The 27368-nt window shown below is 40.2% G+C and overlaps 1 protein-coding gene, 1 long non-coding RNA gene, 1 pseudogene and 1 gene segment (V, D, J or C); 2 read left to right on the forward strand and 2 right to left on the reverse strand.

Annotated features, from left to right (window-relative positions):
• The first annotated feature begins 7145 nt into the window (after positions 1-7145).
• Positions 7146-20247, forward strand: LOC110506828. The segment is given in 3 exon segments: positions 7146-7388; positions 7545-7892; positions 19106-20247. Coding segments are annotated over 3 exon segments (453 nt in total).
• On the reverse strand, positions 10143-18410 carry LOC118936452. Of its 3 annotated transcripts, none has more exons than XM_036981116.1 (6): positions 18166-18399; positions 17486-17553; positions 14391-14693; positions 13973-14032; positions 13600-13656; positions 10143-11891 (listed from the first exon to the last, which is right to left on the reverse strand). In XM_036981116.1, the coding sequence occupies exons 1-6, from the start codon at positions 18177-18179 to the stop codon at positions 11773-11775; spliced, it is 621 nt and encodes a 206-aa protein (XP_036837011.1). In that variant the 5' UTR covers positions 18180-18399; the 3' UTR covers positions 10143-11772. The 3 variants fall into 3 exon arrangements, with proteins under 3 accessions (XP_036837011.1, XP_036837012.1, XP_036837013.1); XM_036981118.1 differs by having other exon boundaries at positions 11813-11891; positions 14605-14693; positions 18166-18410; XM_036981117.1 differs by lacking the exon at positions 13973-14032 and having other exon boundaries at positions 18166-18402.
• On the reverse strand, positions 13009-13123 carry LOC118965129 (annotated as a pseudogene).
• A 5025-nt stretch (positions 20248-25272) lies between the features above and the next one.
• On the forward strand, positions 25273-27368 carry LOC118964937. Its single transcript, XR_005052254.1, has 4 exons — positions 25273-25968; positions 26284-26398; positions 26550-26638; positions 26934-27368. It is a non-coding gene; the product is annotated as an uncharacterized LOC118964937 (long non-coding RNA).

The following is a 27368-nucleotide window of genomic DNA, read 5'->3' on the forward strand; positions in this document are numbered from 1 at the left end:
CAGACAGATGGACGGACAGTTTATCAGCTGCCTTTAAAGCATGTATCGGATACAGAGAAAGGACCCAAACACTGAGATTATGGGGGTGAAGATCAGAGTGATGAGCCATGGTAGATCTACACCAACCACAGTAGAACCCTGATCTGAAAACACAAACCATGTATGAGACAGAGTCAGTTAGTGGACCACAACATCTAGGTCCTTACCAGCTCCCTACTGTGGATCACAACATGTTGGACAAAACAAATCACTAAATCATGGGAACTCTTATCAGCAGATAGTGGACCACAACATCTACAATGCCTTCAGAAAGTATTCACACACCTTGACTCTTCCCACATGTTGTTGTGTTACAGCTACACACAAATACCCCATAATGTAAAAGTGGATTTATGTTTTTCAAAATATTTATCAATGAACTAAAAATGAAAAGCTGAAATGTCTTGAGTCAATAAGTATTCAACCCCTTTGTTATGGAAAGCCTAAATAAGTTCAAGTGTAAACATTTGCAAAATAAGTAACATAATAAGTGTCAGGGACTCACTCTGTGTGCAATAATACACTCTTAGAAAACAAAAGGTGCTATCTAGAACCTAAAATGGTTATTTGGCTGTCCCAATTGGAGAACCCTTTTGGTTCTAGGTAGAACCCTTTCCACAGAGTGGGGACAGCCAAAGAACCATTTTAAGTTCTAGATAGCACCTTTTGTTTTTTTTCTAAAAATGTACTGTTTAACATGGTTATTGAATGACTTCATCTCTGTACCCCACACATACAATTATTTGTAAGGTTCCTCAGTCGAGCAGAACATTTCAAACACAGATTCAACCTTAAAGACCAGGGAGGTTTTCCAATGCCTCTTTGAGGCATTGGAAAATCTATTGGTAGATGGGTCAAAATAAATAAAAAAAGCAGACATTGAATATCTCTTTGAGCATGGTCAAGTTATTAATTACTATTTAGTTGATGTATCGATACACCCAGTCACTATAAAGATACAGGCATTCCTCCTAACTCAGTTGCTGGAGAGGAAGGAAACCACTCAGAGATTTCACCATGAGGCCAATAGTGACTTTAAAAGCAGTTACAGAGTTTCATGGCTGTGAAAGGAGAAAACTGAGGATGGATCAACAACATTGTAGTTACTTCACAATATTAACCTGATTGACCGAGTGAAAAGAAAAGAACAGAATAAAAATATTCCAAAATACGCATCTTGTTTTCAACAAGGTACTAAAGTAATACTGCAAAAAATGTGGCAAAGCAATTCACTTTTTGTCCTGAATACAAAGTGTTAAGTTTGGGGCAAATCCTGTACAACACATTACTGAGTACCACTCTTCATATGTTCAAGCATAATGGTGGCTGCATCATGTTATGAGTATGCTTGTAATCGTTAAGGATTGGAGAGTTATTCAGGATAAAAAAGAAACAGAATGGCGCTAAGCACAGGAAAAATCCTAGAGGAAAATTAAATCACCTTTCAGTAGGACAATAACCTAAAAGACAAGGCCACATCTACACGGGAGTTTCTTACCAAGGAGACAGTGCATGTTCTTGAGTGGCAAAGTTACAGTTTTGACTTAAATCTACTTGAAAATCTATGGCAAGACCTGAAAATGTTTGTCTACTAATAAAATAATAATGGGCAAATGTTGCACAATCCAGGTGTGGAATGCTCTTAGAGACTTACCCAGAAAGACACACAGCTGTAATCGCTTCCAAAGGTGATTCTAACATGTATTGACTCAGGGGTGTGAATACATATTTTACTACTGTAAAATAGATATGTCTGTATTTCATTTTTTTAAATCTAAAAACATGTTTTCACTTTGTCATTATGGGTTATTGTTTGTAGATGGGTGAGAAAGAAAATCAATTTAATCCATTTTGAATTCAGGCTGTAACACAACAAAATGTGGAATAAGTCTAGGAGTATGAATACTTTCTGAAGGCACTGTAGGTCCTTACCAGCTCCCTACTGTGAATCACAACGTTGGACAAAATACATCACATAATCATGGGTATTCTTATCAGATCACACTAAAACAAACACTATTCTAACATTTCATACGTTTTACATGATAAAGAACCAGATGGTGATGTGGAAACTACTCACCTGTAAAGGTGAGCTGAGTCCCATTCCCAATCTCAAATACATTATCTCTCCACATGCCACAGTAATACAGGCCCAGGTCACTGTCTGTTAGGTTCAATATGGTCAGGTCAACAGTTGGCACAGCTTTGTTATATACAGGCACAAAGCGGCTGCCAAATTGGGCCGTGGATCTTAGATTCTTATCCTGTTTTACAAAGGTAAAGGTGGCCTGCGACAGTGTGGTATTGGGACGCAGGACAAACCATATGATGTCGTATTTCACCGTGATATCACATTCTAGATTGATGGTGCCTCCAAGTGTCACCTGTTGGACAGTCACATCAGCTGTGGCCAGCACCCAGATCAAAGCACCTGGAAAAGGAAGAGCATGTGTTAGCATGGGACATGTCTGCTTTATAGGGAATGTTATTACATAATTGACCAAACACTGAAAACATTTTTATGTGGCTCTTTACTTTTTCTTTATTTTATACTATTTTATACATTGTAGAATAACAGTAAAGACATCAAAACTATGAAATAACAAATATGGAATCATGTAGTAACCAAAAAAGTGTTAAACAAATCAAAATATATTCTTCAAAGTAGTGACTCTTTGCCTTGACAGCTTTGCACACTCTTGGCATTCTCTCAAACAGCTTCACGAGTTTTCCAACAGTCTTGAAGGAGTTCCCACATATGCTGAGCACTTGCTGGCTGCTTTTCCTTCACTCTGCGGTCCAAATCATCCCAAACCATCTCAATTGGGTTGAGGTTGGGGGATTGTGGAGGCCAGGTCATCTGATGCAGCACTCTATTGCTCTCCTTCTTGGACAAATAGTCTTTACACAGCCTGGAGGTGTGTTGGGTCATTGTCCTGTTGAAGAACAAATGATAGTTCCACTAAGCCCAAACCAGATGGGATGGCATATCGCTGCAGAATGCTGTGGTAGCCATGCTGGTTAAGTTTGCATTGAATTCTAAATAAATAACAGACAGTGTCACCAGCAAAGCACCCCCACGCCATCACACCTCCACCTACTCTGCTTTTCACAAAGACACGGCGATTGGAACCAAAAACCTAAACTTTGGACTCATCAGAGCAAAGAACAGATTTCCACTGGCCTAATGTCCATTCCATGTGTTTCTTGGCCCAATCAAGCCCCTTCTTGGTGTCCTTTAGTAGTGGTTTATTTGTAGCAATTCGACCATGAAGGCCTGATTCATGCAGTCTCCTCTGAACAGTTGATGTTGAGATGTGTCTGTTAGTTGAACTCTGTGAAGCAATTATTTGGGCTGCAATCTAAGGTGCAGTTAACTCTAATGAACTTATCCTCTGCAGCAGAGGTAACTCTGGGTCTTCCTTTCCTGTGGCAGTTCTCATGAGAGCCAGTTTCATCGTAGCGCTTGATGGTTTTTGCGACTGCACTTTCAAAGTTCTTGTATTGACTGACCTTCATGTCTTAAAGTAATGATGGACTGTCGTTTCAATTTGCTTATTTGAGCTGTTCTTGCCATAATATGGACTTGTCTTTTACCAAATAGGGTTATCTTCTAAATACCACCCCTACCTTGTCACAACACAACTGATTGGCTCAAATGCACTATAAGAAGGAAAGAAATTCCACAAATGAACTTTTAACAAGGCACACCTGTTAAATGAAATGCATTCCAGGTGACTACCTCTTCAAACTGGTTGAGAGAATCCCAAGAGTGGAGCTGTCATCAAGGCAAAGGGTGGCTATTTGAAGAAAATATAAAATATAAAATATTTGTTTATTTGTTTAACACTTTTTTGGGTTACGAAATGATTCTCAATGTGTTATTTCATATTTTTCACTATTATATTACAATGTAGAAAATAGTAAAAAAATAAAGAAAAAACCCTCGATACACTTGACTCTCTTGGTCTCTCACCCACTGTGAAATTTGGTGGAGGATGGGTGATGATCTGGGGGTGCTTCAGCAAGGTTGGAATCAGACAGATTTGTCTTTGTGAAGGACACATGCATCAAGCCACGTATAAGGTTGTCCTGGAAGAAAACTTGCTTCCTTCTGCTCTGACAATGTTCCCCAACTCTGCGGATTGGTTTTTCCAGCAGGACAATGCTCCATGCCACACTGCCAGGTCAATCAAGGTGTGGATGGAGGACCACCAGATCAAGACCCTGTCATGGCCAGCCCAATCTCCAAACCTGAACCCCATTGAAAACCTCTGGAATGTGATCCAGAGGGAGATGGATGGTCACAAGCCATCAAACAAAGCCGAGCTGCTTGAACATTTGCGCCAGGAGTGGCATAAAGTCACCCAACATCAATGTGAAAGACTGGTGGAGGGCCTGCCAAGAAGGGTTGTTGTGTTGTTTAAAAATGAATTTGAACTTATTTTCTTTGCATTATTCCAGGTCTGACAACACTGCATATATTTTGTTATTTTGACAAGTTGTCATTGTCTGCAAATAAATGCACTAAATTACAATATTTAGATTTGGAATTTGGGAGAAATGTTGTAAGTAGTTTATAGAATAAAACAAAAAAATTAATTTTACCCAAACACATACCTATAAATAGTAAAACCAGAGAAACTGATCATTTTGCAGTGGTCTCTTAATTTTTTCCAGACCTGCATATATATATATGTATATAGAGAGAGAGAGAGAGAGAGAGAGAGAGAGAGAGAGAGAGAGAGAGAGAGAGAGAGAGAGAGAGAGAGAGAGCGAGAGAGAGAGCAGAGTTTTCCATCGTATTCCCCCATGTTAGGCTAGCTTCCTCTCTGTAGTGTATGTAGGTCTTTGTTAACAAATATTTACGGTGTGATTTTTTGATAACACTTTACATTACAGTGCTCTTATTACTGTGTAATTAGTCCTGTAAGTACAATTTAAGTATTGCAATCACTCATTACAATCATTACATTGTACCTAGGGTAGGTTACTGCTGTAAGTTAGTGTAAGTACAATGTAACAATGAGTAATTACAATACTTGTTCATCTGCACGTACAGGTATAATTACACAGTAATAAGGGCACTGTAATGTAAAGTGTTACAGATTTTTCCAAATGGTGGAACTAAATAGAGTTGAAGTCGGAATTTACATACACCTTAGCCAAATAGATTTAAACTCAGTTTTTCACCATTCCTGACATTTAATCCTAATAAAAAGACCCTGTCTTAGGTCAGTTAGTATCACCACTTTATTTTAAGAATGTGAAATGTCAGAATAATAGTAGAGAGTGTTATTTATTTCAGCTTTTATTTCTTTCATCACATTCCCAGTGGGTCAGAAGTTTATATACACTCAATTAGTATTTGGTAGCATTGCCTTTAAAATGTTTAACTTGGGTCAAACGTTTTGGGTAGCCTTCCACAAGCTTCCCACAATAAGTTGGGTGTATTTTGGCCCATTCCTCCTGACAGAGCTGGTGTAACTGAGTCAGGTTTGTAGGCCTCCTTGCTCGCACACGCTTTTTCAGTTCTGCCCACAATTTTTCTGTAGGATTGATGTCAGGGCTTTGTGATGGCCACTCCAATACCATGACTTTGTTGTCCTTAAGCCATTTTGCCACAACTTTGGAAGTATGCTTGGGGTCATTGTCCATTTTGAAGACCCATTTGCGACCAAGCTTTAACTTCCTGACAGATGTCTTGAGATGTTGCTTCAATATATCCACATAATTTCCCTTCCTCATGATGCCACCTATTTTGTGAAGAGCACCTGTCCCTCCTGCAGCAAGCACCCCCACAACATGATGCTGCCACCCCCGTGCTTCACAGTTGGGATGGTGTTCTTCGGCTTGCAAACCTCCCCCTTTTTCCTCCAAACATAACGATGGTCATTATGGCCAAACAGTTCTATTTTTGTTTCATCAAACTAGAGGTAATTTCTCTAAAAAGTACAATCTTTGTCCCCATGTGCAGTTGCAAACCGTAGTCTGGCTTTTTTATGGCAGTTTTGGAGCAGTGGCTTCTTCCTTGCTGAGCTGCCTTTCAGGTTATGTCGATATAGGACTCGTTTTACTGTGGATATAGATACTTTTGTACCTGTTTCCTCCAGCATCTTCACAAGGCCCTTTGCTGTTGTTCTGGGATCGATTTGCACTTTTCGCACTAAAGTGCGTTCATCTCTAGAAGACAGAGCGCATCTCCTTCCTGAGCGGTATGACGGCTGCGTGTTCCCATGGTGTTTATACTTGCATACTATTGTTTGTACAGACGAACGTGGTACCTTCAGGCGTTTGTAAATTGCTCCCAAGGATGAACCAGACTTGTAAAGGTCTATCATTTTTTTTCTGAGGTCTTGGCTGATTTCTTGTGATTTTCCCATGATATCAGGCAAAGAGGCACTGAGTTTGAAGGTAGGCCTTGAAAAACATCCACAGGTACACCTCCAATTGACTAAAATTAAGTAAATTAGCCTATCACAAGCTTCTAAAGCCATGACATTTTCTGGAATTTTCCAAGCTGTTTAAAGGCACAGTCAACTTAGTGTATGTAAACTTCTGACCCACTGGAATTGTGATACAGTCAATTATAAGTGAAGTAATCTGTCTGTAAGCAATTGTTGGAAAAATTACCTTTGTCATGCACAAAGTAGCTGTCCTAACCGACTTGCCAAAACTATAGTTTGTTAACAATAAATTTGTGGAGTGGTTGAAAAATGAGTTTTAATGACTCCAACCTAAGTGTATGTAAACTTCTGTCTTCAACTGTACATAAAGTGCTTTTATTCTAAACTATTTGTCTCAGATATTCATTATTTGATTTTCATAGACAAAACTCACTTTTGATGATGAGAATCATCATGGTCCTCATCATGCATTGTAACAGGAACAGCCTCCCAGTCCTCACTTACAGAAACTCTGACTTAAACATGAAATGAAAGTGTGTTGGGGGTGTGGTGGAGCACAATAACCACTTCCTAAAAGGTTCATCCCCAGGCATCCAATCAGAAAAGCACATTTAGAATGTATTTCTCAGAACTGGGCTTAGATTTACTTTTCCTACACATTTTGACTCAAATTGAAAGGATAGTTCAACTTCAACCATCACAGCGTACTTGCAAAAAATAAAAATGAATGGAGGAATCTTGCACACTTGAGAGCAGTTAAAAAAACATTCTGATACAGTTTAAACCTTTCCTTGACTGGCTCTCGGTGGCCCTCTTTGTTTCCTGTACCTGTGGTAGGTGGACTTGTACACGCAGAAAAAAAAAGGAACTTGCATTCACATCCTTCTTTCAGTAACTGACAGGAAACAATGAACAAGAGAACAGCTCTAACAATTCTATGCTGTAAGTAGAAATGCATTTTATCCACTTGGGAGATACATTGTTTATATTTCATTAGTTTTAAGTACTCTGTTAATTTGGTTTAAAACATGTAAATGTGTTATGAACATTTTATTTAAATAGCCTCAGTCAATAATATGGTCTTTGTTTTTATGAAAGGTTCCATGTTCTGTGAGGCTTTTGGAGCAGTTCAAAATGAGATTCTAGTAGAACCAGGGGACACAGTCACCCTTGGCTGTGACATTACCCTGGAGTATGAGGTCATGTGGTTTGTTCTTCGTCCTGATGCCACTCTTTCAGTAGCCATCACTATGAAGACAAATACACCCCTGAGCCTCAAAAGGTTTGATGGTCGTTCCGAGTCAGTGTATGACACAGGCCTGTTCAGAAGCAATCTGAGCATACTGAACATCTCAGAGAGTGACGTGGGTCTGTACTACTGTGTTGAGCAGAGGGCTAACATATTTGAGATCGGAAGTGGGACCAAGCTCTCCCTTATCAGTGGTGGTGAGTAAACTCTGCATTATGACTGCATAACTGTGGTTTTGCATTGGGAGTGTTCTAAAAATATCCACCTGGTCAATGTTTAATCTCAGTCAATTCAGGATATGTATTTAAATTATAAATCTATACCAAAACATAGTAGGAAGAAACAAATATAATATTTATGTACTCACATGCACTTGATACATTTCTTGATTGTTTTCAATACAGTATGTTTAGAATTGTTTTTCAATTGTGATAAATATAATAAAGTCTGATTAAATCTTTATATTCCCACACCAAGAAGGCATTCTGTCATTCTGTCATTCCAGATCAGCTCTCTACTACTGTTGTTGGGATGAAGTTGTCATGGTTTATCACCTTGATCATAGCCCCCATGTTCTCTGTGCTGGGGTCTGCTCTCTGTGTCTTCTGCTGTTGACGACCTGCTAAGAAATTATTTGCACCCAATAATTCTAATTTTCACATTGAATCATCTTTCTGAAATGTATTTTTTTTATACTTATGTGGTGCAACTCACTGTCTGTAAATCGGGTATTGGTGTTTATTGCGCATTTCATGAAGATAAAAAAAAAATAGCTGTCCTCTTACACTGTAGATCCTGACAAAATGAGGATTCTGGAACAATTTGGTTGAAGCCTGTCATCTAGAGGACCAAGAGTGAATATAGGAGGACAAACAGGAATAAAATGTAAAGATGCTGAGAGTAAAAGTAACATTTCTGGTGTTTTATGAAGTCTCCTGTGACACACGGGGTTAAACTTCTGCCACTCCATACATCTAAGTAGGTGGACGATGGGATCTACATGTGTCCAGATTGGTTTCACATCTTTTTATTTATGTTATTCCAGTGTTGATTGCATGACCAGTATGTTCAGGGTGTTAGAGATAGAAATGTATTGAACAAGATCATTTTAGACATCTGATCTTAAATCATTTACGTCATATCTACTATTCCATCCAAGGACCAATTAACAAAACAGTACTGGTTTAACCATAAATCTGCAACTATAAATATATTTTTGAATCTGCTGTTATACTGTACATAGTGTATTCGGAATGTATTCAGACCGCTTGACTTTTCCCCGCATTGTTACGTTACAGCTTATTCTAAAATTGATTAAATTATATTTTTCTTCATCAGTCTACACACAATACTATTTAATTACAAAGCAATTATTTTTTTTTACATTTTGGCACGTGTGCACACATACATATATAAAAAAAATAAGTAGTAAATATCACATTTACATAATTATTCAGACCATGCTTCACCATATGAATGGTGCCAGTTTTCCTCCAGACGTGACAATTGGCATTCAGGCCAGAGTTCAATCTTGGTTTCATCAGACCAGAGAATCTTGTTTCTCATGGTCAGTCCTTTAGCTGCCTTTTGGCAAACTCCAAGTGGGCTGTCATGTGCCTTTTACTGAAGAGTGGCTTCCGTCTGGCCACTCCACCATAAAGACCTGATTGGTGGAGTGCTGCATAGATTGTTGTCCTTCTAGAAGGTTCTCCCATCTCCACAGAGGAACTCTAGAGATCCATCAGTGACCAACAGGATCTTGGTCATCTCCCTGACCAAGGTCATTCTCCCGATTGCTCAGTTTGGCCGGATGGCCAGCTCTAGGAAGAGTCTTGGTCGTTCCAAACTTCTTCCATTTAAGCATGATGGAGGCCACTGTATTCTTGGGGAACTTCAATGCTGCAGAAATGTTTCAATACCTTTCCCCAGATCTGTGCCTCGACACAATCCCGTCTCGGAGCTCCACAGACAATTCCTTCGATCTCATGGCTTGGTTTTTTACCTCTGACATGCACTGTCAACTGTGGGACCTTGTTTAGCGTTCCAAATAATGTCCAATCAATTGAATTTACCACAGGTGGACTCCAATCAAGATTTAGAAACAATCAAGGAGGATCAATGGAAACAGGATGCATCGGAGCTTAATTTCGAGTCTGAATACTTATGTAAATAAGGTATGTTTTAAATGTTTTATTAATTAGATAAACTTTCTAAAAACATGTTATCCTTGTTATTATGGGCTATTGTGTGTAGATTGAGGAAAACAACAAATATATTCAATTTTAGAATAAGGCTGTAATGTAACAAAAAGTGGAATGCAGTGAATAACAAAGACCTTGGATACAAATCAGAAAAGAGCAAGATTTTATTCAAAATGTTAGAAACATTTGTGTCACTCCACAACTGGTTGACAATACAAAATATATATTTTTAAAACACATTGGACCACACAGTTGAGACACTAAAAGCAGTCAGTCAAACATTGCACAGAATGTTCCTTGGAGTCCTCTAAAATAGATTAAATCATCTAAACATTATTGCTATCTATACATAAACAAAGTACAGTAAATAAGAGGACATTCAGGAACTTCTAAAAGGTCTGTGATAGAGGATGAGACAGCAAGCTTTGAAAAGACATTCACATTGTTACCTGATCAAATGTAGCATTTCATTATGGCTGGACAGTTGGCAAAAAAGATCCCTAATTTTTCTTGGGAACCATCATCACAAAAAGAACAGTCACGTTTATCTGAAGGAATGTTTGTGTATCGACCAGTCTTAATATCACGAGGGGCCAATTCACATCTACATTAGCAAAAATATTCATTAGATAACTGTACATACATCAGGTTGTCACAAAAGTGCATTTAAAAACAGCAGTGTGCACAATTTGTTACTTTCAAATTACTTTCAGTAAAAAATACAAATAAAATCCAACTATGTTGACCTTAAAGAAAATCTTGGATCATAAATACGTATTAGAACGATCCCATCATCATAAGAGGTGTAATCATACAATAGAACATAATGGTTTTGGTATCAGTGTAATGACAGTACAGTAAATTGTGCACATCTGTATAAACGTCTCCCCGAATAGGGAACACAGAATGTAATGCTGACAATGATCAAGCGTTATAAAGGTTGAAGAAAATCATAAGTACAGTAGTTGTGCAGTAAGGCTGAGGGTTTAAAGTGATAGTTTAGGATTTTAAACAACTTATTGTTAGGCTCCTCACTCTGTCAAGTCTTTGGGCCAGGAGAAACAGTAATGGTTCAGTTCCCTTTAAAACAGCCACTTCAAAACGTCACATAACTTAAGCCACCACTAGCTGACGCCCAATAGAAGTGAATGGGACATTGCATTTAGAAAGCACTTTCAAAAAGATTCCAAAGGCGCTAAGCAGCAATCAACATGCCCCTGAGTTTGATTTGATTGATTAGAAATTTTCATGGCAAGCCCACAGACAGGGCAAAATCACAGTGCCTAGCCAACCTTAGTAATAACAAAGCCATCATTTTCGTTGTTCTGCTGTCCGTTGACATGTTTTTTTTTTTTTTAAAGATACATTTCACCCCTTTTTCTCCCCTATTTCGTGGTATCCAATTGTTTTAGTAGCTACTATCTTGTCTCATCACTACAACTCCCGTACGGGCTCGGGAGAGACGAAGGTTGAAAGTCATGCGTCCTCCGATACACAACCCAACCAAGCCGCACTGCTTCTTAACACAGCGCGCATCCAACCCGGAAGCCAGCCGCACCAATGTGTCGGAGGAAACACCGTGCACCTGGCAACCTTGGTTAGCGCACACTGTGCCCGGGCCGCCACAGGAGTCGCTGGTGCGCGATGAGACAAGGACACCCCTACCGGCCAAGCCCTCCCTAACCCGGACGACGCTAGAGGCCAATTGTGCTTCACCCACGTACCTCCCAGTCGCGGCCGGTTACGACAGAGCCTGGGCGCGAACCCAGAGTCTCCGATGGCACAGCTGGCGCTGCAGTACAGCGCCCTTAACCACTGCGCCACCCGGGAGGCCCGTTGACGTGTTTTGATTTAGAACATAGGTGGATGATGGGATCTACAGCACGGCCGAGAGAGGTTCTTCATTCAACTTTTTACGATTCCTGATGTGTAGTACTACGCCGCCTAGGCATACTGGTACCAGTACCAGCCAAGCAAGATGTTCGACAGGTAGACCTTCAAAGGCAGAAAAAAAATTACTTATAGTACTCGATTACTTCCTGGTTCTAGCATTAACATAAATTAACACAAATTGCCATACAATTGAACCAATGTTATGTCATGATTTGTCATGACAGAAAATGACTTGATAGCACTACTGCGGGGAAGTCATTGTTGCCACAATACTAACATTGACTTTGATATATTTGTGGTATTAGATAAGCAATATGGTGAAAAAAATGCCACAAAGTCAACGTACTGTATAAAACATGTGGTTAACATTCCATCTGAAGAGCTAATGGGTATGTAGGCTTTAGTTACAGCCCTGCTCAAACACCCAATTCTGCTTTTCAAGGTCCTATTGAGCAGTAGAATCTGGTGTGCTAAAGTATTAATAAAACATTGAAACAATTACAATACTTTTTGAAAAACCTGAAATTAAAAAAAGAAAGGCCTAACTCCCAGTTAAAATGTTGACATAAACTTTGAAGCAAGCTAATATGATTAATATTTTACAAAGTAGCGTATGCATTCAGGTATCAGGGCAGATATATTGACAAAATTAGATTTAATTATCAATTTCCATGTGTTCTATATTGCTAACGTTCTCTGAATCATTGTAGGGAAGAATGCAATCTCAGCAGCTTTCATGTGGTCCAAAACTTGAGCGAATGACAAATTGACTTATACAAATTATACTTTTACAAAGGTAATGCACCTGCAGCACTGGAAAGTTGTTCAGGAGTCGCCTGAAGTGTGAGAGGAATGGGAGATAGTGGAATCCTGCAGTGCTGAGAGCTTGTAGAGTGGACGACTGGCTACTACTCTGAACTTAGTGTGGTGAGCTAGCGGGGACTCAGAGCTGCTGAGGCATCACCAAAGTGGTGGTACACAGAGTGGAAGAGGAAAAGTCCAGTGGTCTAGCAGAGTACCAAATGTGTACGCAGAGTAGTGTTGGGATTGTTTACTTTCTGAATTCAAGCCATTTCTCCAACTGTCTACACATTCAAATGAATAGAGGACGCGTACTGGGAGATGCATTGTTAGGAATTGTGGGGAGGTTCGGCGGTCGGGCTGTGCGTTCCCCGCAGTTGGTGGTCTCAGAGCCACGTAGCTATGTCACAACAGGACACAGGACTACCGCGTCTCAGCGTTTCATTAATGGTCCCCAGATAGTGGACGCATCAGATATTAAACTGACAGGAACAGATACTACACTTTATCTTAGCCAAAAGGCAGTCAAGTATCTTAACTGTCAAACTAAATATGGCCAGAGGAGCCAGATGTGTGCATACATACAATCACACACATTCCAAAACATATTGGCACATAAACCAGATCCGACCAACTTCTAGCTCCTAATCAGAGGTGATCATGACATCGAGTTAGACAACTTTACTTTCTAGTTCTACATGACAGATCCCAAACAATAACTTGGAATGTATTTGATTTCAAATATAAAACAGATCTCCCATTATTTAGAATGTTGCTGTGCATTAGTTCACACCATCGCTGTCTCTGCGATGTTAAAATGTGGCCTTTCAATGACAGATTGACAGGGTTTTCACTTGATACAATTCTGTTGGTTCTACTGCAACAAACTCATTAAGTGCTTGGTAGATTTTTTTATACTATTTGAACCCAGTTCTGCTATTACAGCACTACACAGCTCATAATCTGCTCAGTAATCTAGTTCAATTTAAAGATCAAATGATGACTATACCTGGTGTGGTTGAAAATGGTTGGGGGGCTGCGGTGGTGGTTGAACTCTCAGTGCTACCTGAAAATATATTGTAAGCTAAATACAATTGTCATGCTTGAATAACAAATACTTCTGCACTACAAAAACGGTTATCTCAGCATTTCCCAAAAATTGTCCTGGGGACCCCAATGGGTACACGTTTTGTTTTTTTGCCTTATCACTATGCAGCTGATTCAAATAATCAAAGCTTGATGAGCTCATTAATTTAATCAGCTGTGTAGTGCTAAGGGGGGAGGGGGGAATCACAAATGTGTACCACCTGGGGTCCCCCGGTTTGAGTTTGGTAAACCCTGGTCTATGTACTTCCAGGTTAAAGATCAGGTGACAATAATACCCCCTGGTGTGGTTGTAGATGGTTGGGGGAATGCTGTGGTGGTTGAACTCTCAATACTTCCTGAAAATAGATAAGCAAAATACACTTGTCATGCTTGAATAACAAATATCTCTGTACTACAAAAACAATTATTATTATTATTATCATCATCATCTACTTCCTAGTCAAAGATCAGGGGACAACAATACCTCCTGGTGTGGAGGTTGTACTATCTGAAAATACTTCATAAGCAAAATAAGCTTCATTAGTTTGTGTTAAATAGTGCTGCAATGTTTACAATAGCAATAACAGATTATAACTGATGTTTAATCCCTTCAGTACAGCTAAGCAACAGTGGAACTTCAGAAACTGCTCTACTGTCACATGTACTTCCACTCAAACTTTTTTTGCATTAAAAAATTAACAGGAGGCTTCTTACTTGAAATTTGAATTACAAATCTCTTTAGAATTGTAGAAGCGCAGTCAACATAATAGTGTTGCTTTACATCTTCTTTGGTTACATTCCAAATTACAACAGCAAGGCCGTTGGCGTCATTCTTCAACTGGATCCTGTCCTGATAACGTGGATCCACAGTCAACTCTGACAGCTTCTTGCTATACTCGAACACTTGGCCAATTTTCTCTGTACATACACTGAAGTTTGACACAGGACACTGGTCATCATCAGGTATTTCTATGGATAGAGATTCCCCCACACGACAACAAAGTATATCCAAGAAAACTGTAAAAAAAATGAGAAAAACCATATTCACTGCACAATTTTTACAGCCACAACGAAAATTAAACATTAACATTAAATAATGCTCCTCTCCAGGCTTATTTTCAAGATGCTGGTGCTATCTACATACACCTTCCCTCAGCCAACGATACAGAAAAAAAATCTAAGCAGTATTTTTAAATATTGACTAATAAAGGTGTCAAGATTATTTTCAATAAAACATTTTTTTAAAGGCTATAACGATGATTAAAAATGTACCCTAAGCGACCGATAAATGGACAATGGCAGATTTTCTTCAATCCCGTCAGTCATGTTGACTGACTCAAATTTATGCTGGTGGAACCTCTGCTGTAGTGCAGCCATGTAAATGAGCTATTGATATAATAGCTGACCATGCAATAGCTGACCATTGTAACCTGGGCATGACAATCTTTCGGTGAACCAGTGTCAGTGTCTGGTGGGCAAAAAAATAGTCACCAGCCACTCAGACTATTAACTAGCTCTCAAGAACCCAAGGGGCCATACAGCCATTGGGTTCTCATTCAAACCATTGATAACAGAAAATGTGTACAACACCCTGGACGCTCTGTCTAACCGTTAATAATCATTACATACAATATGCCTTTGAAATCTCAAACTACTTTCATATCACCCCATTTTAAAAACGCAGATTCCTACAGAGGGGAATCCTGAGCTAATTAAAACTCTGGTCAGTGTTCAATAAAAATCAGTGGGAAAAAAACATTTTGTATCTCTAAAAAGTTATTTTGGATAATAATTGAGTGTTTAAGACTTGCAAAATCCTAGATTTTCATTAAATGCAATAAGAAATTACATTCAAATAATGTTTTTGCTTTTTAAATAGAAATTCAAAAGCCCAAATTGTGAACATTAAATTGCCAAAACATTGAAAATATACTTAGTTTGCATTTGATGACTATTTTTTCCATTCCTTAGTCATCATCTCATCTCTGCTCAGGCAGTAACAGCCAAACATTAACTATGTACTCCCCATACTGTTCTGTGTTTAGTTATCCTATTTATACTGAACAAGAATTTCAACACAAAATGTAAAGTGTTGGTCCCATGTTTCATGAGCTGAAATAAAAGATCCCAGAAATGTTCCATACAGACAAAAAAAAAATCTTAAATTGTGCACACATTTGTTTACATCCCTTTTAGTGAGCATTTCTTCTTTGCCAAGACAATCCATCCACCTGACAGGCATGTAATATCAAGAAGCTGATTAAACAGCATGATCATTACACAGCAACTTGTGCTGTGGAAAATAAAAAGGCCAATAAAATGTGCAGTTTTGCCACAACAAAATGCCACAGATGTCTCATGCTTTGAGGGAGTGTGCAATTGACATGCTGACTGCAGGAATGTCCACCAGAGCCGTTGCCAGAGAATTTAATATTAATTTTGCTCACAACTGCAGACCACGTACGTGTAACTACACCAGCCCAGGACCTCCACATCCGGCGTCTTTGCCTGTGGGATCGTCTGAGACCAGTCACCCGGACAGCCGATGAAACAGTTATTACAACCAAATAATTTTTGCACAAACGGTCAGAAACTGTCTCAGGGAAGCTCATCTTTGTGCTCGTCATCCTTGCCAGGATCTTGACCTGACTGTAGTTTGGCGTCTTAACCGACTTCAGTGGGCAATGCTCACCTTCAATGGTCACTGTCACTCTGGAGAAGTGTGCTCTTCACGGATGAATCCCGGTTTCAAATATACAGGGCAGATGGCAGACAGCGTAGCGTGTACGGCGTTGTGGGCAAATGGTTTACTGATGTCAACGTTGTGAACAGAGTGCCCCATGGTGGTGGGGTTATGGTATGGGCATACATATGCTATGGACAATGAAGACTATTGCATTTTATGGATGGAAATTTGAATGGACAGAGATACCATGACGAGATCCTGAGGCCCATTGTGCCATTAATTCGCCACCATAACCTCATGTTTCAGCATGATAACACATGGCCCCATGTCGTAAGGATCTGTACACAATTCCTGGAAACTGAAAATGTCCAAGTTCTTCCATGACAGCACCCATTGAGCCTGTTTGGGATGCTCTGGATATACGTGTAGGACAGCGTGTTCCAGATCACACATATCCAGCAACTTTGCACAGCCTTTGAAGAGGAGTGGGACAACATTCCACAGGCCACAATCACCTATGCAAAGGAGATTACACCTGGTTTCCTGATCCACGCCACTACCTTAAATGTTTGTTTTTTTAAGGTATCCGTTTTCCCAGTCATGTGAAATCCATAGAATAGGACCTAATGAATTATTTCCTGATATGAACTGTAACATCTTTGTAACAAATTGTTGCGTTAGTATTTTTCTTCAGTGTAGCTACGCTAGCTGCAGACCTGTGACAAAAATTATTTTACTAGCTCTTCAAATTAGATAAGGCATCATTTCACGAATTTTATTTGCCTACAAAATGATTCGATTTATCTCCAGATAAACCGCGCGTTAGGTGCACAAAAACGGACTAAACAGAATTCAAGTAATCTGAACAGACATCGGTCAATTAGTTGTTTAATAACCCCCCCCCCCCCCCCCCCCCCAAAAAAAAGTTGGTTAATTGTTCATTACTAGTCAAGAAGAGATACAACTTGGATTAAAGGTATTTTAGTTGAGGAATGAGAATTTTATGGAAGGTAACATGGATCTACTGTTTTGCACTCAGTCTTTTCGACTAATTTTCTGGTGTACATTTTCAAGTATGTTGTAAAAATACTAAATTCCAATGGTATAATTAATTAAAACAAACCTGTTTTCAACTGGCTGGAAGGCAGGATGGACAAGAACAAGATTATAACTGGGCCAACACTCAGACACCTAAAGAGAAATTGACAAACCCATTTTCAATAATCACATTCATAGTAACTTTATAACCAAGTGACTGTTAGGATATACCATTATTTATGTATTAGTTAACGTTAATGATATCCTTAGCTAAGAATTGAACTCCAATGATGTTGACATCAATTTTAGCAAACAGATCATGTTCCATTGTAGTTCGAATCAATATAGCGTTACTCAGTAAAGTGACTTAACGAATGACTCAGATATAAATACAAGGCAATAATTTACGTTTGAAACATAGGTAAATTAGCTAACGCTAACCCACTTGCTCCCGGAGTTCATTTCGACGAAGGATAGGTCATGGAAAGCTAGCTACAGTTACCGTTAGTTAACCTCTATCCTAACTTCAAGCCATACATTACACAGATACTTTTGTCTTCAGCTAGCTAGCTATAGCTTTTAAACTAGACACCGGTCAATGAAAAAAAAATTAAATGCAACTTCGTAAGCCTGCTAAATTTAGCTAACTTTACAATTCGAAAGGCCAAGGTAGCTAACGTTAGTTAACATTAACTTGTCTTCTTAGCTAGCTTGCCTGAGATAGCTACTGTAGCTAACACATCTACGAACTAGCAGAAGACTCACCAGCGAAAATCCATCTTGATTAACTAGCTAGCTACACTGGGTTGTTATAAGACCAAGCTTTGAAGGTGTTTAACAAGCTAGGTAAAGGACTGTTCTGTAGTGAATGACGTCACGACCATTCCATTCACGTGTCGCCTAATATCACTTTCTTGTTTTTAATTCTCGCGCTAAAGTGGCCATTGAGGGAGTTCTATTACGCTATCCCGGTCTCAATCGAAAGGTCATCGAAAGCGGGGAGGGAAGAGCGCCCTACTCAAATCCAACAGTAATCTGCTCCGCTCTATCACGTTGTCAACAAGGAATCTAGGTACATCGTAGAGAAACATATATAACATCTCTTTTCCATCAAATACATGTTTGAATTTTCAAACTAGATAAACCGTTCTCATCAAAAGCAATAATTATTTCTACCCGGTGTATGCCAGAATGGGGCACCTGTCTCTCACTCCCGGGAGTAATCCCGTTCTCCATTCGCGGGAGTTTCATAACATATGCCTCCCGGGAGTGAGACGGGTGCCCCGTTCTGACATACATCGAGTAGAATGAATTATTGCTTTTGATTATCTTACCTCAGTAAACAATGGACCTGATCGGACAGCTCAGAGCTTCTGCTCCTTTCTGTCCATAAGAAACAAATGGATTGGTGGAAGAGGCAGGGCAGGCCAGGAGCAAGGAAGGAGGGTGTGATCAAGCAAGGCTTCCCCTGAGGCTAGATGCCCTAAGGTTTTTATCAGAACGGGCGTAGATTAGTTTCACCTTTCTCTTTTCATGAGTTTGTGGTGTTTACTTTAAAAAATAAAAGTAAAAAACGTAATTAAAATTATAGCTCACAACTGTGTAGGGGGAGGGGGGAGAGGAGTGCATTCACATATATCTACACACACACTTGATTGTATTTTTTTTCTTCTTCTTCTCCTTTCTCCCCTTTCCTCTCTTCTAGGTCAGTTTCAGCATTATGGACATGGGTGTATCTGTGGTCCATTTGGTCTGTCCCACGGCTTCCTTCAGTGATGGGTTGTGAGTGGCTCTGTTGATGAACTTCTGGCCAATGATTGACTGTCTATTGTCGATTGATGTCAGTCCAGATATGCTGTTAACGTAGTGATTGTTGATGTATCTTGGTAGTCTGTAAGCCATTTTTATTGCCATGTTTTGGACCCTCTGTAGCCGATTCATCTGCTGCGGTGAAGCTGTTATCCAGGCTGGTAGGGCGTATTCAAAGAGGGGTCGGATGTAGCTGATGTAGACTTTCAGCACTCTCTGAGGTGAGGCTCCATATTTTCTTCCGCACAGCGTTTTTAGGTGGTTTAGTCTTTTTCGTCCCTCTCTCTCTATGTTCGCTATATGGATTTTTCAGTGCATGTGCATTTTCAGTGCACCTTCTTCTAGAAGGTGACTCCAAGGAATTGTGCTTCTTTTTCTACTTTTATTGTTTCACCGTAGAGTTTGAGATCTATGGGTTTCCTGTTTTTTTTTGCTGGTGCTTCTTGTGAAGAGGACACATTGGGTCTTTTGTGGGTTCAATTTTACTCGCCACATGTTAGACCATGTCTCGATCATTTAAATAGACTTTTGGAGTTTTTTTGCAGCAAGTTGAGGACATTTGGAGCTGGACCAGTAGCAGAGGTCATCGGCAAACTGTGAAACTTGACCTATGGTGGGTGGAGGGTAGTAAATATCTGATATGTAGAGTAAAAAAAGTAGCAGGCTTAGAACTGCCCCCTGTGGGACACCTGCTTCAGGGGTGAAAGGTGAGGATATTGCTGTGGAGACCTTCACTTTAATTGTACGGTTGTGGAGAAAGCTAGTGATTATGTTTCTGATGGAGAGTGGTAGTTTGAGATTGGAGTCTGCAAGCCGGTATCTTACCTCATTTGCACACACTATACTGTAATGGAGCAGGTCTCAAACCCTCGACCTTCCAGCCCGAAGTCCAGCACGCTATCCACTGTGCCACAAAAGCATGCTCTGAACGGCAAGGTCGATATCCCAGGGTCGTTACACTACTCCCTCCTTTCAAAGAGCGCATCCTCGCGCTAGCTTGCGACTCTACGTCTTACACGGAACCCAAAACAGCTGTGCTCGTGCGCTATCGTGCATAAATGTATTTTGTCCCCCTACACCAAACGCGATCACGACACGCAGGTTAAAATATCAAAACAAACTCTGAACCAATGACATTCATTTGGGGACAGGTCGAAAAGCATTAAACATGTTGCTTCTCAGCCAAGGGAGTGGGCTCACTCACAATTTTGCCTAAGAACTCAGCCATGAATAAAGAATGGTACCAACACATCCTCCAAGAGCAACTTCTCCCAACCATCCAGGAACAGTTTGGTGACGAACAATGCCTTTTCCAGCATGATGGAGCACCTTGCCATTGGTCAAAAGTGGCTTGGGGATCAAAACATCGATATTTTGGGTCCATGGCCAGGAAACTCCCCAGACCTTAATCCCATTGAGAACTTGTGGTCAATCCCAAAGAGGAGGGTGGACAAACAAAAACCCCAAAATTCTGACAAACTCCAAGCATTGATTATGCAAGAATGGGCTGCCATCAGTCAGGTTGTGGCCCAGAAGTTAATTGACAGCATGCCAAGGCGGATTGTAGAGGTCTTGAAAAAGATCAACACTGCAAATATTGCCTCTTTGCATCAACTTCATGTAATTGTCAATAAAAGCCTTTGACACTTATGAAATGCTTGTAATTATACTTCAGTATTCAATAGTAACATCTGACAAAAATATCTAAAGACACTGAAGCGGCAAACTTTGTGAAAATTAATATTTGTGTCATTCTCAAAACTTTTGGCCATGACTGTACATCTGCTCTCCTTTCTAGCCAATGCAGCTAAAAACCCAGTGCAGGCTCCTGGCAGGTTTTTGCAGATAAAAGGTGAATTTATAACGTTAACATAACCACAAAAAGTTAGCCAAACATTTGAGTTTATCTGCACGAACCCAGCCTTTACTATGAATCATCCATACACCAATTGGCTTAATCATTTATCTACTAACTAAATAATCACAGAAATGCATAAACAAACAACACAGTAGATATGGTTACCTTACAAGGAAATGATAGGGAAGGTTCCCTAGTGGGCTAAGCCGATATGACGGCTTGGTGGACAAAGGGAAGTTGGTGTGGACTGAGAACAGAGGGAAAGACAAAAAAGGATTCACTACACAGTTGATAATTATATTAATTTAAATGCTAATCCTTTGCACATGAACGCTCATTCGGGAATAACTGGAATCAATATACAGTGTATCACAAAAGTGAGTACACCCCTCACATTTTTGTAAATATTTGAGTATATCTTTTCATGTGACAACACTGAAGAAATGACACTTTGCTACAATGTAAAGTAGTGAGTGTACAGCTTGTATAACAGTGTAAATTTGCTGTCCCCTCAAAATATCTCAACACACAGCCATTCATATCTAAACCGCTGGCAACAAAAGTGAGTACACCCCTAAGTGAAAATGTCCAAATTGGGCCCAATTACCCATTTTCCCTCCCCGGTGTCATGTGACTCGTTAGTGTTACAAGGTCTCAGGTGTGAATGGGGAGCAGGTGTGTTAAATTTGGTGTCATCGCTCGCACACTCCCTCATACTGACTGGTCACTGGAAGTTCAACATGGCACCTCATGGCAAAGAACTCTCTGAGGATCTGAAAAAAATATTTGTTGCTCTACATAAAGATGGCCTGGGCTATAAGAAGATTGTCAAGACCCTGAAACTGAGCTGCAGCACGGTGGCCAAGACCATACAGCGGTTTAACTGGACAGGTTCCACTCAGAACAGGCCTCGCCATGGTCGACCAAAGAAGTTGAGTGCACGTGCTCAGCGTCATATCCAGAGGTTGTCTTTGGGAAATAGACGTATGAGTGCTACCAGCATTGCTGCAGAGGTTGAAGGGGTGGGGGGTCAGCCTGTCAGTGCTCAGACCATACACCGTACACTGCATCAAATTGGTCTGCATGGCTGTCGTCCCAGAAGCAAGCCTCTTCTAAAGATGATGCACAAGAAAGCCCGCAAACAGTTTGCTGAAGACAAGCAGACTAAGGACATGGATTACTGGAACCATGTCCTGTGGTCTGATGAGACCAAGATAAACTTATTTGGTTCAGATGGTGTCAAGCGTGTGTGGCGGAAACCAGGTGAGGAGTACAAAGACAAGTGTGTCTTGCCTACAGTCAAGCATGGTGGTGGGAGTGTCATGGTCTGGAGCTGCAGGAGTGCTGCCGGCATTGGGGATCTACAGTTCATTGAGGGAACCATGAATGCCAACATGTACTGTGACATACTGAAGTCTCCCTTCGGAGACTGGGCCGCAGAGCACTATTCAGACATGATAACAACCCCAAACACACCTCCAAGACGACCACTGCCTTGCTAAAGAAGCTGAGGTTAAAGGTGATGGACTGGCCAAGCATGTCTCCAGACCTAAACCCTATTGAGCATCTGTGGGGCATCCTCAAATGGTAGGTGGAGGAGTACAAGGTCTCTAACATCCACCAGCTCCGTGATGTCGTCATGGAGGAGTGGAAGAGGACTCCAGTGGCAACCTGTGAAGCTCTGGTGAACTCCATGCTCAAGAGGGTTAAGGCAGTGCTGGAAAATGATGGTGGCCACACAAAATATTGACACTTTGGGCCCAATTTGGACATTTTCACTTATGGGTGTACTCACTTTTGTTGCCAGCAGTTTAGACATTAATGTCTGTGTGTTGAGTTATTTTGAAGGGACAGCAAATTTACACTGTTATACAAGCTGTACAATCACTACTTTATATTGTAGCAAAGTGTCATTTCTTCAGTGTTGTCACATGAAAAGATATACTCAAATATTTACAAAAATGTGAGGGGTGTACTCACTTTTGTGATATACTGTATATTTACGCTCAGTGTGTCGTCCGTCTGCCTGTTGGAGAGTTCATCCGAGCGTCTCACTGCTTCCCTGGAAAAGTATTTTGTGGTTAGAATGGATACTTCAGAGTACCATTCAGAACTGTTCTCCTAGGATAGATGTTTCGGCAGTTGTCGGGCTTCGCATCCCAGGTTGACATCATTTCTAGCTGCAGACTAGTAATTAGTATCTAAGATTTGCTCTTATTCTGTCGGGATCGATAGTCTCAGTCTAACTATTTCCTGCCGTGTAGCCAATGCTAGTTAAACTTTAGGGAATACAATTCTTTCACATTACAGGTTTAACATCATATTACATCATTTCACAAATAGTTTAATATTTACTCATTCATTTTATACAATAATTAGATGCAAACCCCATAATTGAGAAATGTACATATTCAGAGATATAGTTATGTGTTTCCTGTCCTCTCTGAGGTCACCAAATGAAACACACTCATCATACCCGTCCCTTAAGTGTCCACGGACCACAGGGGAGAGTCTCCGCCAGGAATTTACGACCTGAGATAACAGAACCTGGGTGTAGGAGAGAGAGGGATAGAGGCGGATGCCACAATCTATACCCAGAAAAGGCCACATGACACAAGGCAAAAAATCTGTCGTTCTGCCCCTGGGCAAGGCAGTTAACCCACTGTTCCCAGGTACTGAATACATGGATGTCGATTAAGGCAGACCTCTGTACCTCTCTGATTCAGAGGGGTTGGGTTGAATGCAGAAGACACATTTCAGAGGAATGCATTCAGTTGTACAATTGACTAGATCTTTCCCTTTCTTGGTCACCTCCCTGACCAAGGCCCATCTCCCCCGACTGCTCTTTTTGGCCGGGCGGACAGCTCTAGGAAGAGTCTTGGGTGGTTCCAAACACAGTGGCCTCCATCATTCAAAAATGGAGGCCACTGTGTTCTTGGGGACCTTCAATGCTGCAGATGTTTTTGGTACCCTTCCCCAGAGCTGTGCCTCGACACAATCCCGTCTCGGAGCTCTACGGACAATTCCTTCAACCTCATGGCTTGGTTTTTGCTCTGACATACACTGTCAACCGTGGGACCTTATATAGACAGGTGTGTTCCTTTCCAAATCATGTCCAATCAATTGAATTTACCCCAGGTGGACTCCAATCAAGTTGTAGAAACATCTCAAGGATGATCAATGGAAACAGGATGCACATGAGCTCAATTTCGAGTCTCATAGCAAAGGGTCTGAATACTTATGTAAATAAGGTATTTCTGTTATTAATTTGTAATACGTTTGCAAACATTTCTAAAAACCTGTTTTTCGCTTTGTTATTATGTGGCATTGTGTGTAGATTGCTGAGGATTGTTTATTTTGTATCCATTTTAGAATAAGCCTGTAACGTAACAAACTTTTGAAAAGGTAAAGGGGTCTGAATACTTTCCGAATGCACTGTATAGAGAGCGAGAGAGAGAGCAGAGTTTTCCATCGTATTCCCCCATGTTAGGCTAGCTTCCTCTCTGTAGTGTATGTAGGTCTTTGTTAACAAATATTTACGGTGTGATTTTTTGATAACACTTTACATTACAGTGCTCTTATTACTGTGTAATTAGTCCTGTAAGTACAATTTAAGTATTGCAATTACTCATTACAATCATTACATTGTACCTAGGGTAGGTTACTGCTGTAAGTTAGTGTAAGTACAATGTAACAATGAGTAATTACAATACTTGTTCATCTGCACGTACAGGTATAATTACACAGTAATAAGGGCACTGTAATGTAAAGTGTTACAGATTTTTCAAAATGGTGGAACTAAATACATAAAGTGCTTTTATTCTAAATTGTCAAACTATTTGTCTCATATATTCATTATTTGATTTTCATAGACAATACTCACTTTTGATGATGAGAATCATCACAGTCCTCATCATGCATTGTAACAGGAACAGCCTCCCAGTCCTCACTTACAGAAAACTTAAAACATTAAATGAAAGTGTTGGGGGTGTGGTGGAGCACAATAACAATTTCCTAAAATGTTTACCCCCAGACATATCAGTCAGAAAAGCACATTAAGAATGTATTTCTCAGAACAGCGACTAGATTTACTGATCCTTCGCATGTTTTGACTAAAATGTAAATGTTCAACTTTCACTGTCACAGTGTACTTGCAAAAATCTCATGAATTTGATGAAGAACATTGTGTTTTATTCCAGTGTTTGTTAACAGAAATGTATTTGTTCCATGACCTCTGCACTGCATGGAGCTGTTCATTTCCAGTATCTATTCAATAGAACTGTGCTATTGGCTGTTCTATGAGCAAATACAAAACGTTAAATGGAGGAATCTTGAAAACATGAGAGCAGTTTTTTTTTAAACATTCTGATGCAGTTCAAACCATGGCTTGATGGGCTCTTGGTGGCCCTCTGTTTCCTGTACCGGTGGTAGGTGGACTTGTTACCCACAGAAAAAAAGAAATGTGTTGATGCATTCACATCCTATGGACAGTTCTTTCAGGAACTGACAGGAAACAATGAAAAAGAGAACAGCTCTAACAATTCTATGTTGTGAGTAGAAATGTATTTTATCCACTTGGTAGATACATTGTATATATTTGATTACGTTTCAGTATTCTGTTAATTAATAAGGGTTAAAACCTTTAAATGTCCATGCTCTGAGGCTTTGGGAGCAGGTCAAAATGAGATTCTAGTGAAACCAGGGGACACATCAGCTGTGACATTACCCTGGAGGACGAGATCATGTGGTTTTCGAGGCAGTGTATTACACAGGCCTGTTCAGAAGCAATCTGAGCATACTGACCATCTCAGAGAGCGACGTGGGTCTGTACTACTGTGTTGAGCAGAGGGCTAACATATTTGAGATCGGAAGTGGGACCAAGCACTCCCTTATCAGTGGTGGTGAGTAAACTGCATTATGACTGCATAACTGTGGTTTTGCATTGGGAGCATTCTAAAAAATATACACCCGGTTCAATAAAGTTTAATCTCAAGTCAATTCAGGATATGGATTTCAATTATAAATATATACCATAACAGTTGGATGAAACAAATGTAATATATTTATGTCACAAGCTGCTATATGCACTAGATATATTTCTACGTTTTTAATACAGTACGTTTAAGATTGTGTTAAATGTGATTAAATCTTTATATTCACACACAAAGAAAGCTGTAAATAACAGTTGAACTGTTATGAACATTCTGTCATTTCAGATCAGCTCTCTACTACTGTTGTTGGAATGAAGTTGTCATGGTTTATCACCTTGATCATAGCCCCCATGTTCTTTGTGCTGGGGTCCGTTCTCGGTGTCTGCCTGTTGACGACCTGGTAAGAAATCATTTACACCCAATAATTCTAAAACGTTCACATAATCAGCTTTCTGAAATGTCTTAATATTTACATGGTGCACTGTCATCCAGCTGTTCTTTATTTTCACATTTATGATGGATAAAAAAATAATACATGTCTTCTGTTATAGATCCTGACAAATGTGGATTCTGGAACAACTTGGTTGAAGCCTGCCATCTAGTGGACCAATATCCAGAATAGCACATAAATTATGTGATGGTAAGTTGGTGGTTGAAGATATCCCTCTAGTGGTGTGGGGGCTGTGCTTTGGCAAAGTGGGTGGGGTTATATCCTTCCTGTTTGGCCCTGTCCTGGGGTGTCCTCGGAGTGGGCCACAGTGTCTCCTGACCCCTCCTGTCTCAGCCTCCAGTATTTATGCTGCAGTAGTTTATGTGTCGGGGGGCTAGGGTAGGTTTGTTATATCTGGAGTACTTCTCCTGTCCTATTTGGTGTCCTGTGTGAATCTAAGTGTGCGTTCTCTAATTCTCTCCTTCTCTCTTTCTCTCTCTCGGAGGACCTGAGCCCTAGGACCATGCCCCAGGACTACCTGACATGATGACTCCTTGCTGTCCCCAGTCCACCTGACTGTGCTGCTGCTCCAGTTTAAACTATTCTGCCTTATTATTATTATTGGTCATTTATGAACATTTGAACATCTTGACCATGTTTTGTTATAATCTCCACCCGGCACAGCCAGAAGAGGACTGACCACCCCACATAGCCTGGTTCCTCTCTAGGTGTCTTCCTAGGTTTTGGCCTTTCTAGGGAGTTTTTCCTAGCCACCGTGCTTCTACACCTGCATTGCTTGCTGTTTGGGGTTTTAGGCTGGGTTTCTGTACAGCACTTTGAGATATCAGCTGATGTACGAAGGGCTATATAAATACATTTGATTTTATTTGATTTGATTAGGGTAGAGGACCAAACATAATAAAATTGAAAGATGACAAAA

This window comes from Oncorhynchus mykiss, chromosome 6 (assembly GCF_013265735.2).
Source record: "Oncorhynchus mykiss isolate Arlee chromosome 6, USDA_OmykA_1.1, whole genome shotgun sequence".
NCBI lineage: Eukaryota > Metazoa > Chordata > Actinopteri > Salmoniformes > Salmonidae > Oncorhynchus > Oncorhynchus mykiss.